The sequence below is a fragment of the Pseudorca crassidens genome, chromosome 20, assembly GCF_039906515.1.
Source record: "Pseudorca crassidens isolate mPseCra1 chromosome 20, mPseCra1.hap1, whole genome shotgun sequence".
NCBI classification, from domain to species: Eukaryota; Metazoa; Chordata; class Mammalia; order Artiodactyla; family Delphinidae; genus Pseudorca; species Pseudorca crassidens.
In genome coordinates this window covers 32,034,794-32,049,658 of record NC_090315.1, presented here as the reverse complement: position 1 = coordinate 32,049,658, position 14,865 = coordinate 32,034,794, and the positions used below count along the sequence as shown (strand labels likewise).

Genomic DNA, 14,865 nt, shown 5'->3' with positions numbered 1-14,865 from the left:
GAGAAAACCCTCTCCAAGGAGGGACTGCAGCAGAGAGTTGGGAAGGAAGTGACAGAGTGAGTCAGGAGAGGGAAGAATGTGCCAGATGGAGGCAACAGCAAATGCAAGGCCCTGAGGCAGGAGGAAACCGGGCATGTTCTAAAGACAGTAAAGAAGGCTAGAAGGAGGAGGGGGAGGGGGGAAAAGACTTAGGTGGGGAGAGGAGGGAGTAGGTGGACAGATCCTAGAGGGCACTAGGCCCCTCAAAAGGAAGTTGGATTTCTGAACGGGATGGTGAGTTTGGGCCAGGGCAGTGAAATAACCTGACAACTTGAAAGGAACGCTCTTAACAGGGGTGAACATATAAGTGGTAGAAATAGGGAGGTTATTTACACCAAGGTAGTAGCAGAGAGGGTGGTAAAGAGGAATTAGATCATGAATCTATTTTGAAAATAGAGCTAACTGGATTCACTGATAAATCAAGACAACTCCAAGGTTTCTGGCTGTGCAATACTGTGCAATACTGGGAGAAAGGCTAGGGGGAGTTATGGGAATCAAGAGTCTGGTTTTGGATTTGTGACATTTGAGATACTTATTACTAGATGGCTGAAGAGGGCACACCTTTCCCAACTACGGTTCAGGTGGCCCAAGATATGAGACCCCGGTACCAAGAAAATACTAATTTATTACAAGGACTGGCATATCCCACTACTTTCGTCCGTTAAAAAATTCACTGGTAACTGCAAGAAAAGTTTATGACGTTAAATAAAATACAAGCCTTCTTAATCCCTCAACATCTGTTAAAGAAGATCTGATGCATAATTCCGGGCAATTTCATAAGTGCTCATTTAAATTAATAACATTTAAGTTAGTGGGATATATATTATCAAGCTACCACCTGTTCCAGGTCTTTATAACCAGAGCAGATTTGTCTTAAACACTGAAAATTAATTTTGAATATGGCCATAAGACTCCAGATTTTTATGTGAAGGCTAATTTTGTCAATCAATCAAAACCAAGTTGGAGATTATCTGAGATTTTTATACACATCAAGGAAAAATTTACAAATGAGATTGTCACAGATGGTTCCAGATGGGCTGAGACTGTGTAAGGAAATACCAAAAAGTTGATCATAATTTACATGTTAGGGAAAAGACGGTGTTAAGAATATCATCTACAAATGATCACAGAGATTCTTTCAGGAAGACCGAAAAGGCAACATATCAGTTTCCTTTGGTTTAAAAAAAAGGTCATTTTTTGCAGATGTCAACAAGAAGAGAGCAGGACGATGGTTATGTTACCCTTAATGCACAAAAGAGTCGACTTAATGTGTTCCCAGAGCTCTCTGGGATTTCGGCACTTGGAGCACATTTGTCCATAGAGACATTTTTGCAAAATATGGAAAGATTCCCAGCCCTGCCTCCCAAAGTATTTAGCCCCCAGTAAAGGAGAAATATTACCAGAGTAGCCCTGAGCTTCAGACACTGTGAGTCCCTTTAGCTCCAGGACTGACCCTAGTTCTAGAGGAAGGGAAATGGGAAACAGGGAGGGATGCTGGCACTAAGGAGACTCAGTCAAATAACCTCTAAGGAAGGGGCCCAAAATTGACACCTGTTTACACTTCCTTCTAAAATCACTCCTGGTGATGACTTGCACGTGTATAGTATTTTTATATTTTACGAACTCTCTCATTGGATCATCAAAACACTTTTCTTCAGAAGGGAGTAGTTTTAGGGACCATTCAATAACCATCTTGGGAAATAAGATCCTAAGACCTTGATTAATATTCCCAACAGTTGGTACATAGCCTTTGGAAATCCTGCTTCCCTTGCAAAACCGTAGGCCTGTCGGGTTTTGTTTGTTTGTTTTTTTAAATCATTTCATTCCTTTAGACTGACCTTCTTCTAGAATATGTCAAAGATATTTATAAAAAGATAAATGACAGACTAGAGCTGAATTTACTGTCCCACTCCCTGCCCCCCAAAAAACCAGAGGAAATACAGTATACATTTGTTTTATGCTCTATCTTTTCTAGGAAAAATGGAAATTCCTACCACCCCAATCTGGTCTGAAGGTTTCTGAATTCACATCTGAAATGCCACGATGGGTCTGCTAGTCAAAGCAATGCAAGACAAATTCCAGCAGCCAAGGCTCCAATAGCTCCCCAGGGAAAACGAGTGGGCTCTTCACACCTTTACATCAACCTAAATTCCAGTGTAGTTAAAATGATATATAGCAAGAGAATTCGTCTACTTAAAAAATGTATCGAACATATGTGAAATGGGTGTGTGTGTGTGTGTCTGTGTGTTTATTAACAAATGCTAACAAAATTTAGCTAAAGCCTATGAAACCAGGCTCAAATAGAAACCTTAGCTGTTTATTCCATTCTTCTCTCCACAAACTAAGAGTTAAGAGAGATGGCAAGGCTTTCACTTGGAATCTCCCGGCTTCTGTTGCTTTGTCTCACCATCTTCAGCATTTTTAGCCTTGTTCTCATTGTGAGCAGAGCAGAGGCACTGGAACAATCCTCTTAACATTCCTGGAATGTAACAGGCACATCCTAGTACTTGGTACCAATAAAGCTCAGCTCTCACACAGCTCATGGAAGGGTTAAAAACAGAAAGTCCTACCCACTGGTTTGCTCTGATGTTCCTGGAGATATTGTCACTGGATGTAACCTCAGTAGAATTCTATTCAACACCTCTGTCTTTAAGTACAAAGCTGTAGGCTGTAGTAGCTTTAAGAAACATAAGTATCCCTTTTTTCTGCTGCACAGTATCTGTGTGTGAAATTCTCTAAAGGGGTTTAAGTATTTACCCTGAACACTATCAGACGGTTTCTGAAATTTTCCTTATCCAGTTGCAAAAACACTTCAAAGGGAATCATAAACACAGTCCTTTGTGCTTTCCATGCACATTCTGTTTCTGAGGCTTAAGCCTGAATTCTCTTGGAATTGTAAATTTCTTCCCAAAAAGACAGGATTCACAACACTTTTTTTTTTCTTAATTCATTATTAAGTCTGCAGCAACAAAGGAAAAAACTGGAAAAATCTGAGAGAAATCCGGACGGGCAATCAAAGGCATCAAAACCTGTTCGAAATGCATTGCTAAGTTATATGTACAATTTCCCCCCAGATATTTTACTCTTAATAGAATAATGCAGAGGTGTGGAATTGGAGTAGGGGTGGAGAGGGAGGCATATGGAAAGAACCAACCTTCAGTGAACACGTTTAAGGTAAGAAAAAATGTGAGCCAAGGGTTTTAAGCCACTATAGCTGAAAAGTGACTTTATTCTTTTCTCCAAATTTCCAAAGCTAAACAAACATAGAAGGTCCCAGAGCTCAGAGTCTGCATACATAATTTGAATTGTTGGGTGCTTGTGACTGTTTACCTGCCTCCAATCCGTGCTTCTCCTGAGCCACTCAGCACTGTACCAGTCAAAAAAGGGAAAAGGGAGTTTACATTTTCATTTAAAACCACTTGACATTTCACACCAGATCCTAAATTACTATAATATACTTTGCTCCTATATCAGAAATGCTAACTCTGAAAAATGGAAGACAGGATTAATATTAGCAAATATAATTTAGTATATACATTAACGTTAAAGGGGAGAGATATATAAATATAATATATATATATATACACATACACACACATATATATATAAGTTGATGACTCCACCATTAATATGGACAAAAAATTAACATTTCTATTTACATCACTTTCTTCCTCACACCCCCCAAAATCTTTAATCTTGGAAGAAAGTTTAAAATGAACTTAGCTAACTGAACTATAATAAGATGGCAAAAAACAGTATACCTCGCGTATATTTCAGTATGTGAAAAAGCAGCCTTGTTCCTTTATTCAGTTACAAAGAATTTAATCTAAAGCACTGTGATGATAGCTTCATTAATCTCTCCAAAAACAAACAAACTGCTCTTTGGCTCAATCATTCCCCACCTTAGTGTAACCTATACTAAGAAGGGCTCAGCCAGACAGCAACGGACAGGCTCCACGGCCTGAGCTTTCCCAGATGATTTACACAGGCCAGAATGACAAGCTGAAAGGCATGACTCATCTTGAAATTGAACGATTACAACTAACTCCTAAAGGACAACTTTCACATTCTTAAGTATCTTTCTCTCTTAAAACTTTAACAACAAGAAACTGAACAGTATTAAATAAAACACCTACTCATTTTCCACATCTCTCTGCTCTCCCGTGCCAAATTTTAACATAAATGGGTAGAATTAAATGTAGCCGATAGCTTACCTAACATAATTATATGTTGTGTTTTACACTGTTTCAAAACGGATACATTAAAATAATCCAGTCTTGGCTCTGACCCACTAAAGTCAATAAAGGTTATTAAGGCCAACTGCCATGTAAATGCACTGCTATCCCAGCACGAGGACCTGTCAAGGCAGGAAATGCAATTCAAAACATTCAAAACGATCAGGATCTACCCTTGTCGTCTAGAAAAAAAAAAAGCAATGAAAAAAGAAGGAAATTTCTCTCCAGTACAAAAATCATCCGTACTTCTGAAAATGTTTACTCTGGAAAGTATTCTAGAATATTCTATAGAATTATACCAAATTGACCTTTTTTTTTAAGGTCAAAAGGAAATGAATAAATGTCATCAATTTAGAGGACATCACACCTAGCATTCTTTTCTGTATCACTGTGAATTCAATAGCGTTAAAACATTTTTATAGGTAAAATAAATGTCAGTTTTGCAAAGTGCGATACCAGACCCTAAGAGACAAATGGCCTATCCGTTGAATCTCTGGCTACAGCAAGACTTCCTCACCTCACAGGAGAGTTCGGCTTTTCATATTTTTTTACCCAGAAAGCAAAGCCTGTACAGTTTCCTTTCAAATGGTAACTCTCTCTTATCCTGAACAGTCTCCCCATAATACGCTAATCTTGGATGTGGGGTGGTGGGCTGGTTTTAAAAAAGAATAAAACACAAATACAAATATTTGAATAGTGTTAGTGTCATAACAACTTCCTGAAGAGCAAAATGAGAGGAAAGACTAGGCTAACTTCCTAGGTTGTAAGAAAGGGTTCTGGGGGGCTTCCCTGGTGGCGCAGTGGGTTAAGACTCCGCCTGCCAGTGCAGGGGACACGGGTTCGAGCCCTGGTCCGGGAAGATCCCACATGCCACGGAGCAGCTAAGCCTGTGCGCCACAACTACTGAGCCAGTGCTCTAGAGTCCGCAAGCTACAACTACTGAAGCCCGTGCGCCACAACTACTGAAGCCTGCGCACCTAGAGCCCGTGCTCCGCAACAAGAGAAGCCACCGCAATGAGAAGCCCTCACACCACAATGAAGAGTGGCCCCAGCTCACCGCAACCAGAGAAAGCCTGTGTGCAGCAACGAAGACCCACCGCAGCCAAAAATGGATAAATAAATAAATAAATTTTAAAAAAAAAGAAAAAGAAAAAAGAAAGGGTTCTGGTGCTCTGGGCTTAATGGCTCAAAACTTCATGAGGTAATATTCAGGGAAAATGTGATATTTTATCAGAATGTCATTCAAATATAAGGTTTAACATTTACATCACAAGAGCATGCCCAGAGTAAAACTATCCTCGGGGAGGGAAACGGCAAGAATAAACAGTGTGATAAAAAAACGTTGCTTTCTGGAACAGGGGATTGGCAGTGGAGGCTAGGGGAGTTTTAGAGACAGCTGATTAAACTTTTTAAAGTATGTGACTGGTTATGACATGTGAAGCAATTACCATTAATGGAAGAAATGTGATTTCAAAGCTCATTTTCCGTTCTTCTTTTATATCCTACCTGAGACTACTCCTTTCCAACCACGAAGGAAAAAAATGAACACAAAGACAGAGAGGAATTACAACACAAGTCTCTTCCCTGGTATGAGGGCTGTCAAAGGTTGCTTTAATCACAAGCAAAAGGTGAAAAGTAATGTACATATTGCCCGAGGTTTTTTGTTTTATTTTCTCGCCAAAGGAGATCAATGCTATGTTGCAGAACAGACAAAATACATTAATTAGAGAAATCTTTCCACAACACACGTGTGATTTTTACAATTCAAAACAGCATAACGATAAAGAAGAATCATTTGTCTAAAAGGATCATCATTTTGAGCCGTATATTCCCTGGAAGCAAAGTGAGTACGTTCAGAAAGGCCGTTTGGCTTAGTCTAATTCTATGGAATCCAAATGTGCACCAAACACTGCACTTTTTATGTTAAATTGCTGTTGAATTTGTTAACCCACAACTGATTTCCTGTGTTATGGAATCTTGGAGATTACAGCTAACTTGAAGCAACAGGGATAATTCTGGACAGTTAATGGTGCATTTGTCTGCATTTTCCTGAAAGGCTTAGCATCTGGGGGCGTCAAACTGGTAGCTCAACATTGCCCCCTACTGCTCACGACTGAAAAAATATGAGGTGGGCTGGTACAAAGTAGGAATTTAACCAGCCAGTGCCAATTCCACCCAGAACACACAAATACCAGAGGGCACTGCACTAACAGCCACAGAAGCGTAGACCTGCCCAATGATTATGCTCTTCTGTCTCTTCCAATAGCAAAAGTAAATTCTTATGAATTTGCTAGAAGTCGTTTAAAAAAAGGCTTGAAGCTGAAATTTAATTTAGAATGCCATTCCTTTTATCTTGGCCCAAACCTTCACTCTGCTGATAACGATCATCCCGAGACTTGCTGAGACACAGAGGCCATTGATTTCACTCAGAACACTTAGTAATGCCACACCAACTGCAAGGAAACTCGCTCTGGAGAATTCCCAAGACTGTTCTTCTTTTTAGTATTTTTACACGAGAGTTATAAAGGGAGACAGTCGATCTAATGTGCCATCACCGCCAAATTTGAAAATATATAAATAACTAAACAGTTTAAGTGAATTCATAATGAACATCGCTGGTAAGCTCACAAAACCAAAGATTTCACTTAGAAAAAAAAAAGCCCTTGAACAAAAGCAATACAAAAACATTAAAAAAAAACTCAGTGAGTTTCTTTCTTATTTTGCCAACTCTAATTGTTTCGTTGTTAGAGTTTGCCAGCTCTAATTCAAAGAACTGTCAAATTACAATCCCAAAGTCAAACTGATGCCTTAGTGTCAAGGTTCAGCAAGTAAAGAAGTTCTAACTCAGATGCAAACAAAACCAGAATTACACAGTGAAAAAGAAATTCCCTAAAAGTGAAGCTGCCTTATGTATACATCCCATAAAAATGGAGCATACTCCACACAGGCTAATTTTAGGAACAGAACTAACTGAGGAAATTTCAGCATGAACTTTTCATTACCTCCAAACCCAGTTTTACAATGCTCCATTTTGCACTGATTCAAGTCTTTGGAGAAATCCATTTTTGTGATACTATTAGGACACTAAAAGGATGACAACTTTCCTCCCCCCGACATATATTCATGAAAAGGCATGCTTTAAAGATTTAAGGAAATGTCTGAAAAGCAGAGACTTCTGGACTCTGACCCAGACTTTCAAACTGGGGCCCCTTCAGGGTTGTGACTTGATATTTTCATTATTATAAAATAGGGATTAGCAATAACTACCCATTTTTGCAAATCAGTTCACTGTTCCTAGCACATCTCAAAGTCTGCGCAGTGGTACTCTCTCAAGAGTTCAGCAGGCTTTTATCACTTTTCCACTACATTCCAAACCTGACGATTTGGAGGTAGAACAGTGAGGTGACACATGGCATGACCCCAGAGCCAGTCTTCCTGAGTTCTCATCCCAGCTCCCCAACTTAGTTGTATGACCTTGAGGAAGTCAGGTAAACCTTTTGTGCTTCAGTCTCCTCATGTGTAAAATGGGGGAAAAATACCTACTTTACGGGGTTGTCATAAAAGTTAAATACAATAGTGTCTGGTACTTAATAAGTATCACATAAGTATTTGCTATTATGACTATTATTTTAATTTAGACTTACTCCAAGTGGCCTCAACTTGCCTTCTAGCTACATTTCCTACGACGCATCCCCGAATCCCGTGCTCTGATCACACTGTACTTCCCCACTCCTGATCTTGTTTTTACAGTTCCTGGGGCCTAATGCTTCTCTCTGAATGCCTTATCCGACCCTACTTCTCCCCACCCAAGGTCCCCAAAAGCCACATCTGCTGTTTCACAACTGTCCCAGCTCCAGTGCTCCGAATTTAATACTCCAGCCTCTGGATGGTGATTTTTTTTTTTTAATCTCTATTACAGGATTTCATTTTAGCTAATGCAACACCTGGCTATATTCATGCTTCTCTCCTTGTTAAACGGAATGTAGTGGTTAAGAGCACAAGCTACAAAGCCAGGCTGCCTGGGTTTCAATCTCGCTCTGCCACTTACTCCATGACCTTGGGCGAGGCACTTAATTTCTCTAGGGCTTGGTTTTCATGTCTATAAATTAAGGTTCATAACAGTTTCTGCAACTCACAGGACTGTTGTAAGAACTTTAAAAGTTAATATAGGGGGCTTCCCTGGTGGCGCAGTGGTTGAGAGTCCGCCAGCCGATGCAGGGGACACGGGTTCGTGCCCCAGCCCGGAAAGATCCACATGCCGCGGAGCGCATGCTGCGGAGCGGCTGGGCCCGTGAGCCATGGCCGCTGAGCCTGTGCGTCCAGAGCCTGTGCTCCGCAACGGGAGAGGCCACAACAGTGAGAGGCCCCCGTACCGCAAAAAAAAAAAAAGTTAATATAGGGAAAACTCTTAGAATAGTGCCTGGTGCATATAAAAATGCAAATGAAGTTTAGGAGTTGTACTGTTTTCATCGTCGCTTCCCAGTGTATGTCTAACACGGTGCCTTACACGTCAGAAACGCTCAATAAAGGTTCACTGCACGGAACTAAGCTTGTACTGACAAAATCCTTGGCTGTTCCCACTACCTTCCCAAGAGTAACCTAACTCACTAATTTAGAGATTTTTGTCTTTATTTATTTTTTAATTAACGTATAGTTGATTTACAATGTTGTGTTAGTTTCAGGTGCACAGCGAAGTGATTCAGTTATACATATATATATAAATCTAGGGCCCCCCTGGTGGTGCAGTGGTTAAGAATCCGCCTGCCAATGCAGGGGACACGGGTTCGAGCCCTGGTCCGGGAATATCCCATATGCCGCAGAGCAACTAAGCCCGTGCGCCACAACTACTGAGCCTGTGCTCTAGAGCCCGTGAGCCACAACTACTGAAGCCCATGCGCTCAGAGCCCGTGCTCTGCAACAAGAGAAGCCACCGCAATGAGACGCCCGCGCACTGCAACGAAGAGTAGCCACTGCTCACCACAACAAGAGCCCGCGTGCAGCAACAAAGACCCAACGCAGCCAGAAATAAATAAAATAAAATAAAAAATAAATCTATTCTTTTTCAGATTCTTTTCCATTATAGATTATTATAAGATATTGAATATAGTTCCCTGTGCTACACAGGTCTTTGTTGTTTATTTTATTTATAGTAGCATGTATCTGTTAATCCCCAACTCCTCATTTATCCAGCCCCGCCTCCCCTTCCCCTTTGGGAACCTGAAGTTTGTTTTCTATGTCTGTAAGTCTATTTCTGTTTTGTAAATAAGTTCATTTGTATCATTTTCTTTTTAGATTCCACATATAAGCGATATCATATGATACTTGTCTTTCTCTTGCCTTTACCCATGCAAATTAGGCAGCCGAGGATTGCCAGAGCACAACATCCCAGGAAACCCGGTCCCAGATACTTACCAGGCCTTCCATCTTCTTCCACAGCTCTTCCAGCTGAGTCATAGGTTGACACCACCAATCGGTGCACCTTTTGTATCGATTGCCTTGAAACCAAAACTGTCTCAGCCACTCAAACTCGACCTGGGGATCATAAAGACAAGACTGTGGTTATAATGCCACCATGATGGACAATCAAGGACAGTAAACTTCGTCACTCAGTTCTCCTCCAGTAACTTCACAGTCATAGGGTGAGAAAAGGTGAGAAAAGCTCAGCCTAACCAGTTCCCAATATAACTTGGAGTCTCCTGAGCCTTTTTGCAAGTCAGGAAGAGAGTAGTCTTAAAGCTTACTGAAGGCTTCCCTGGTGGCTCAGTGGTTGCGAGTCCGCCTGCCTGTGCAGGGTACACAGGTTCGTGCCCCCATCTGGGAAGATCCCACATGCCCCAGAGCGGCTGGGCCCGTGAGCCATGGCCACTGAGGCTGCACATCCGGAGCCTGTGCTCCGCAACGGGAGAGGCCACAACAGTGAGAGGCCCGTGTACCGCAAAAAAAAAAAAAAAGCTTACTGAGACAACCCAGGTTGTTGGTTGGTTCATCACTTGGACATGAGGAAACTATAAGTCAATCAACAACAAATCCTGAGATCCTAAAGTTTACAGCAGCCTGCACTGTGTAGGATGGGAAAGATATAATCAAACAAAGTATGTTTTCATTAAATATCTTTCTTAAAGACCTAGTATTAAGAGCAAAACACAGCCACATATTAGAAGATATCAATTTTAAGTTTCTTAGATCTAAAATAAACAAAGAATTTACCCATGGGCCAGGAGGGGCTGGTGGTAACATCAACTCAGATAACTTGAACAATATAAAGCTAATTACGGCGGCATAAAACCTACGGAGCCATTTAAATTGTCACTTTCAGTTCAGTCAGGGCAAATGACAATAGGTAAAAAGAACAGGAAAGACACTACTAATTTATTTTCCTTCCTATGAACCTAGTACGGTAAACTTCAAATATTTGCCTCCTTAGCATCATTCTACTCTAGCCAAACCCCATTATTCATTTGATAATCCATTCCCTTCCCCAGTCTCAGTCCATGTGGTCTGGGTAAAGCTCCAGCTCTTATACCAGGAGTGGAATGTGCAACCCAATCTGAGCCAATCAGCCCACCACACTTCTCCTAGTCACATAACTGGGTTTGGGGGAAACAGGCATATGTTCAATCAGAGTAAGTCTTGAGACTGTCAGAAGATACAGGAAGAGGATTCTTCAAACATTTTGCAGAATGGGAAGAATGGGGGCAACACAGTAGGAAGCAGCTGCAAGATGAACAGTTAAAAACCGGGTCCTGGTGGCATCAACTGATCCTTGATCAAGCTATTCCTGAAGCCCTTTTTGCTTAACTAATTCGGGTTGAGTTTTCTGCTTCCTGCAATTGAAATAATCCCAATATGTGTAGGTGAGAGGCTGAGTAAAGCTTTGAAAGAATAAGAAATTGTTTCCTATTTTCTTTCACTCATCTCCAACTTGAAAATCAAATTTTACAATCAAAGTACAACTTCATTCATCCCAAAGCTCTTTCTACCTCTGTTGTCTCAAGAAATGTAGAGCTTTCACAGCTTAATGTTGAGTAAGGTTGGCTTTGCTAAGGTAATCATGTTCCATATACAGGCACAGAGCTATTATAAGCTTCACCTGTTACCACAAAGAATTTTTTTTGTTTTGTTTATCCATATTGAACTTTCATGAGGCAAACAAAAGCAACTTGTGAAGATTTAACATTGGTGAAAATGGCTCAAATAACTAATCTGAGAACACCAAGTCATATGAAAGGGTTTTAGTTTACATTAACTAAATGTTTGTTTGATACGTAGAACTGATTTCAGTTAAAGCTGTTTAAACAGAAAAAAAAAAGAGGAATGTAGACAATATTCAGACAATAGTTGTTAAACCTTATCTGCAGTATTAAAAGACAGTGGTTAACAGAGGTAAACTTAACTGCTTTGAAAGGAAAATGAATACAAATGTAGTTCAACTTCTCTTTAGATGCAGGTTTAACAACATAATTTGTTACTAGAAAAAAAGAGTTCTTTTTAATAGATTTCACATAAAATTTATTCACACTATAGGAACAACCTGTCAGCAAAGCATCAAGCCCTATGTTTGGGAGAGCTGAAAGGGTTTTTCTATCTTTCGGTTGGTTTTTTCCATCATAACAACAAAACATATAAACCTTGGCAACCATGATATCCCAGGAAACAAAATAATTATCATATGTAATTAGTTCATTCTGCCTTTAAAGGTACAATAGAGTCTGGATTTCAGTAAATGAAAACTCAGAAGCAAGGAGAGGGGCATACCTGGAAACACTGCTGTTGGACAAGAGAGCAAAGAAAGACCCTGTCCATTTTAGCAAATAATGACTTTATCTTCCTCCTTAGATGCCCAACTATCTTTTGAAGCAGACAGTGTCATGGTTAAGAATAAGGGTTCTGGAGTCAGTTCAGATCTGGGCTCCACTACTGAATAGTTCTGTCATCTGTAAAATAAGGATAATTACATAATCACCACATAGGTTTGTGGTGAGGATTAAGTGGGTTAATAATGAACAGCCGACCATATGCCAGGCACTTGGTAGATACTACGAAAACAGACCAAATGAGGCCACAAGGCCCACCACTTACTGTCCTCAAGAATCTCACAATCTTATGAAATCTTCTGAGCAAGAGAAGTTTTAACAATCATGTCAATTCATGCTCACCCCCGTTCCACGGAGGCCAGTCAGAAAAGGTCAACCCTGAAACTTATTCCCAACAGAGTTTTTTTTTCAGGGGTGGAAGTACTGCCCATGAGATACAATCTTTGTGGGCATCAAACCCATTGGCATGTATTTTAATCAACTCCATAACCTGACTTTTTCACTTCGATGTTGTGGGCAAAAAATATTACAGGATATTCATCCAACGCCACCCTCACCAGTGCTAACACTGCCAAGAGAAGCAGTTGCCTCCCTCCTTAAAATTAATTAAGGAAGCAAAAAATATTTCCAGCTGCTTGATTCAGTTTGGGTTACCAAAAAAAAAAGGTGTGCACCCCTCCACCCCAAACTCTGGGGATGAGGACGGAAAGCTGCAGCCACAGGGTGGATGCTGCATGAAAACCAAAGGGTCAGGATTCAGAACAGAACAGAAGCTTTATTACTTCAAGGCTAAAAAGAATCACAGTCTCACCATATTGACTGACTGATAACGTGCTAGCCATGACAGGAGGAGGGTCTTCATCCCTTCTCCAGAGTGCAGTCCCTCCCGGGAGGCTCACAGCTTCCGGAACTCTCTTGAGGTGCTCTCGGGGTTCATGATGCTTTTAAAACAAACTCCCAGGTTTCAGACATGCACTTAATGGAAATTCCCTATTATTCAATCTTTGGTGCAGTGACAATACAAAGATACCTAATGCCCACAGGTATCAGAAGGCACACTGAGAGCCTAGGGAACTTGCAGGATCTTGAAGGGCCTTCTGAATCATCAAAGAAAAATGAACACACGTTCACAATAGTGTTAGTTACGTAGCTGTGACCCAGAGAAACATCTCTAGAACCTTCCTATTTCACCTGCACCTGCCTTCTCCATGGAATAGTCAAAAAGAAAAAGGTCAGGGCTTCCCTGGTGGCGCAGTGGTTGAGAGTCTGCCTGCCAATGCAGGGGACACGGGTTCGAGCCCTGGTCTGGGGGGATCCCGCATGCCGTGGAGCAACTGGGCCCGTGACCCACAATTGCTGAGCCTGCGCGTCTGAAGCCTGTGCTCCTCAACAGGAGAGGCCCGCGCACCGCGATGAAGAGTGGTCCCCGCTTGTCACAACTAGAGAAAGCCCTCGCACAGAAACGAAGACCCAACACAGTCATAAATAAATAAATTAATTAATTTTTTAAAAAAAGAAAATAAAAAGGTCAATCAAGAAAAGCTTTTCTCCTAGAAATGTCTAGAAAAAGTCTGAAGGGGAAGCACAAACAGAATCCACCCACCTACCTGAACCTTAGTCACTGGACACTTAGGCATTGGGGAGCAAAGTCTGTAAGATTCCAAAACCGTATTTCTGAGTCACCACAGCACTGTATAGTTGGAAATCATTTCCAACACTCTTACAGGTAAGCAGATGACACCTACTTCTGCCAAGTTAGTGTGGGTTTTTGATTTGGTCCCAGGTCAGCTTATGCATTTCCCTCGAGATGCCCATTGGGCATCATACCCATCATGCCCATGTGGAAACATGCCCATTGGGGTCAGTGCTCACTGTAATAAATGAAATAGGTTTTTACATGGAGAAAGACATGAGACCAGGAAGAGATGCTAAAGTCCTATCTACAGAGAGCTACCCAATGAAAGCCCTTTCCCAGTAGCTGTAAGGAAGATGCAGGTCTGATCAGAACAAAATGAGAACCAAATGATGACATCAAATAGTAAATTTTCCTAGGGGAAATTTACCAGGTGACAAGACTGAATTCCATATTTTATGATTTTTAAGAAGGAAAACAGACTATTTTATAAACACAGAGGAAGGTTCTGCTTATACCTCACCAAAAATCTTTTTAAGCATCTTAAATTGGAAAAAAAAAAATCTTCTTAAGGTACTCAGTTCCAATCTCCAAAGTCCCCAAATTGTTTAGCTAGAAACTATCTAAGAAAAGGAAAACCCAACCACTTCTAAACCGACACAGCCCAAAAGACTGCAGACATAAAACCAAGGGCTTCATCCTATAATCAGTCCAGCAAAGGCACATGGCCTTTAAGAAAGAGGAAAGCAAACAGTAAGAACCGTGGAAAGGATTATAGACATTTGTGCTCTCATTCAGCAACAGAACCCAGAAGAGCGTGAGCACGCCAACTTGCGTGGCCAAAGGAGAGTATCTGATGATGTGTCCTGACATATGGAACTCATTCTGAAAGTAAGAAGATGACCTTGAAGAATCAAAGACTGGGGGATTACAGAAGACTGGCACACATGTTACTCAGATTCAAGACCTCTCTATTCAAGCCGAGGAGCAGCTCGTAAGATAAGTAAATATCTTTTTAAAGATATTACATGGCACAGTGGGAACACTGTTCTCCTCTGCTCAAACCCCCTCAGTGGCTTGCTATAACCCTCAGAGTAAAAAGGAAAGCCCTTGTCCTTAGAGACACCTCCAACGACTGATACAA

The 14,865-nt window shown here is 41.0% G+C and overlaps 1 protein-coding gene across 5 annotated transcripts in view; it reads right to left on the bottom strand.

Annotated features, from left to right (window-relative positions):
- FTO (FTO alpha-ketoglutarate dependent dioxygenase) overlaps positions 1-14,865 on the bottom strand; it is a 375,649-nt gene that overhangs the window by 197,793 nt on the left and 162,991 nt on the right. For all 5 annotated transcript variants that reach the window (XM_067719388.1, XM_067719387.1, XM_067719386.1 and 2 more), the window contains exon 7: positions 9,687-9,806. In XM_067719388.1, coding sequence (XP_067575489.1) covers positions 9,687-9,806 — 120 coding nt within the window. The remainder of the gene's footprint in view (positions 1-9,686; positions 9,807-14,865) is intronic.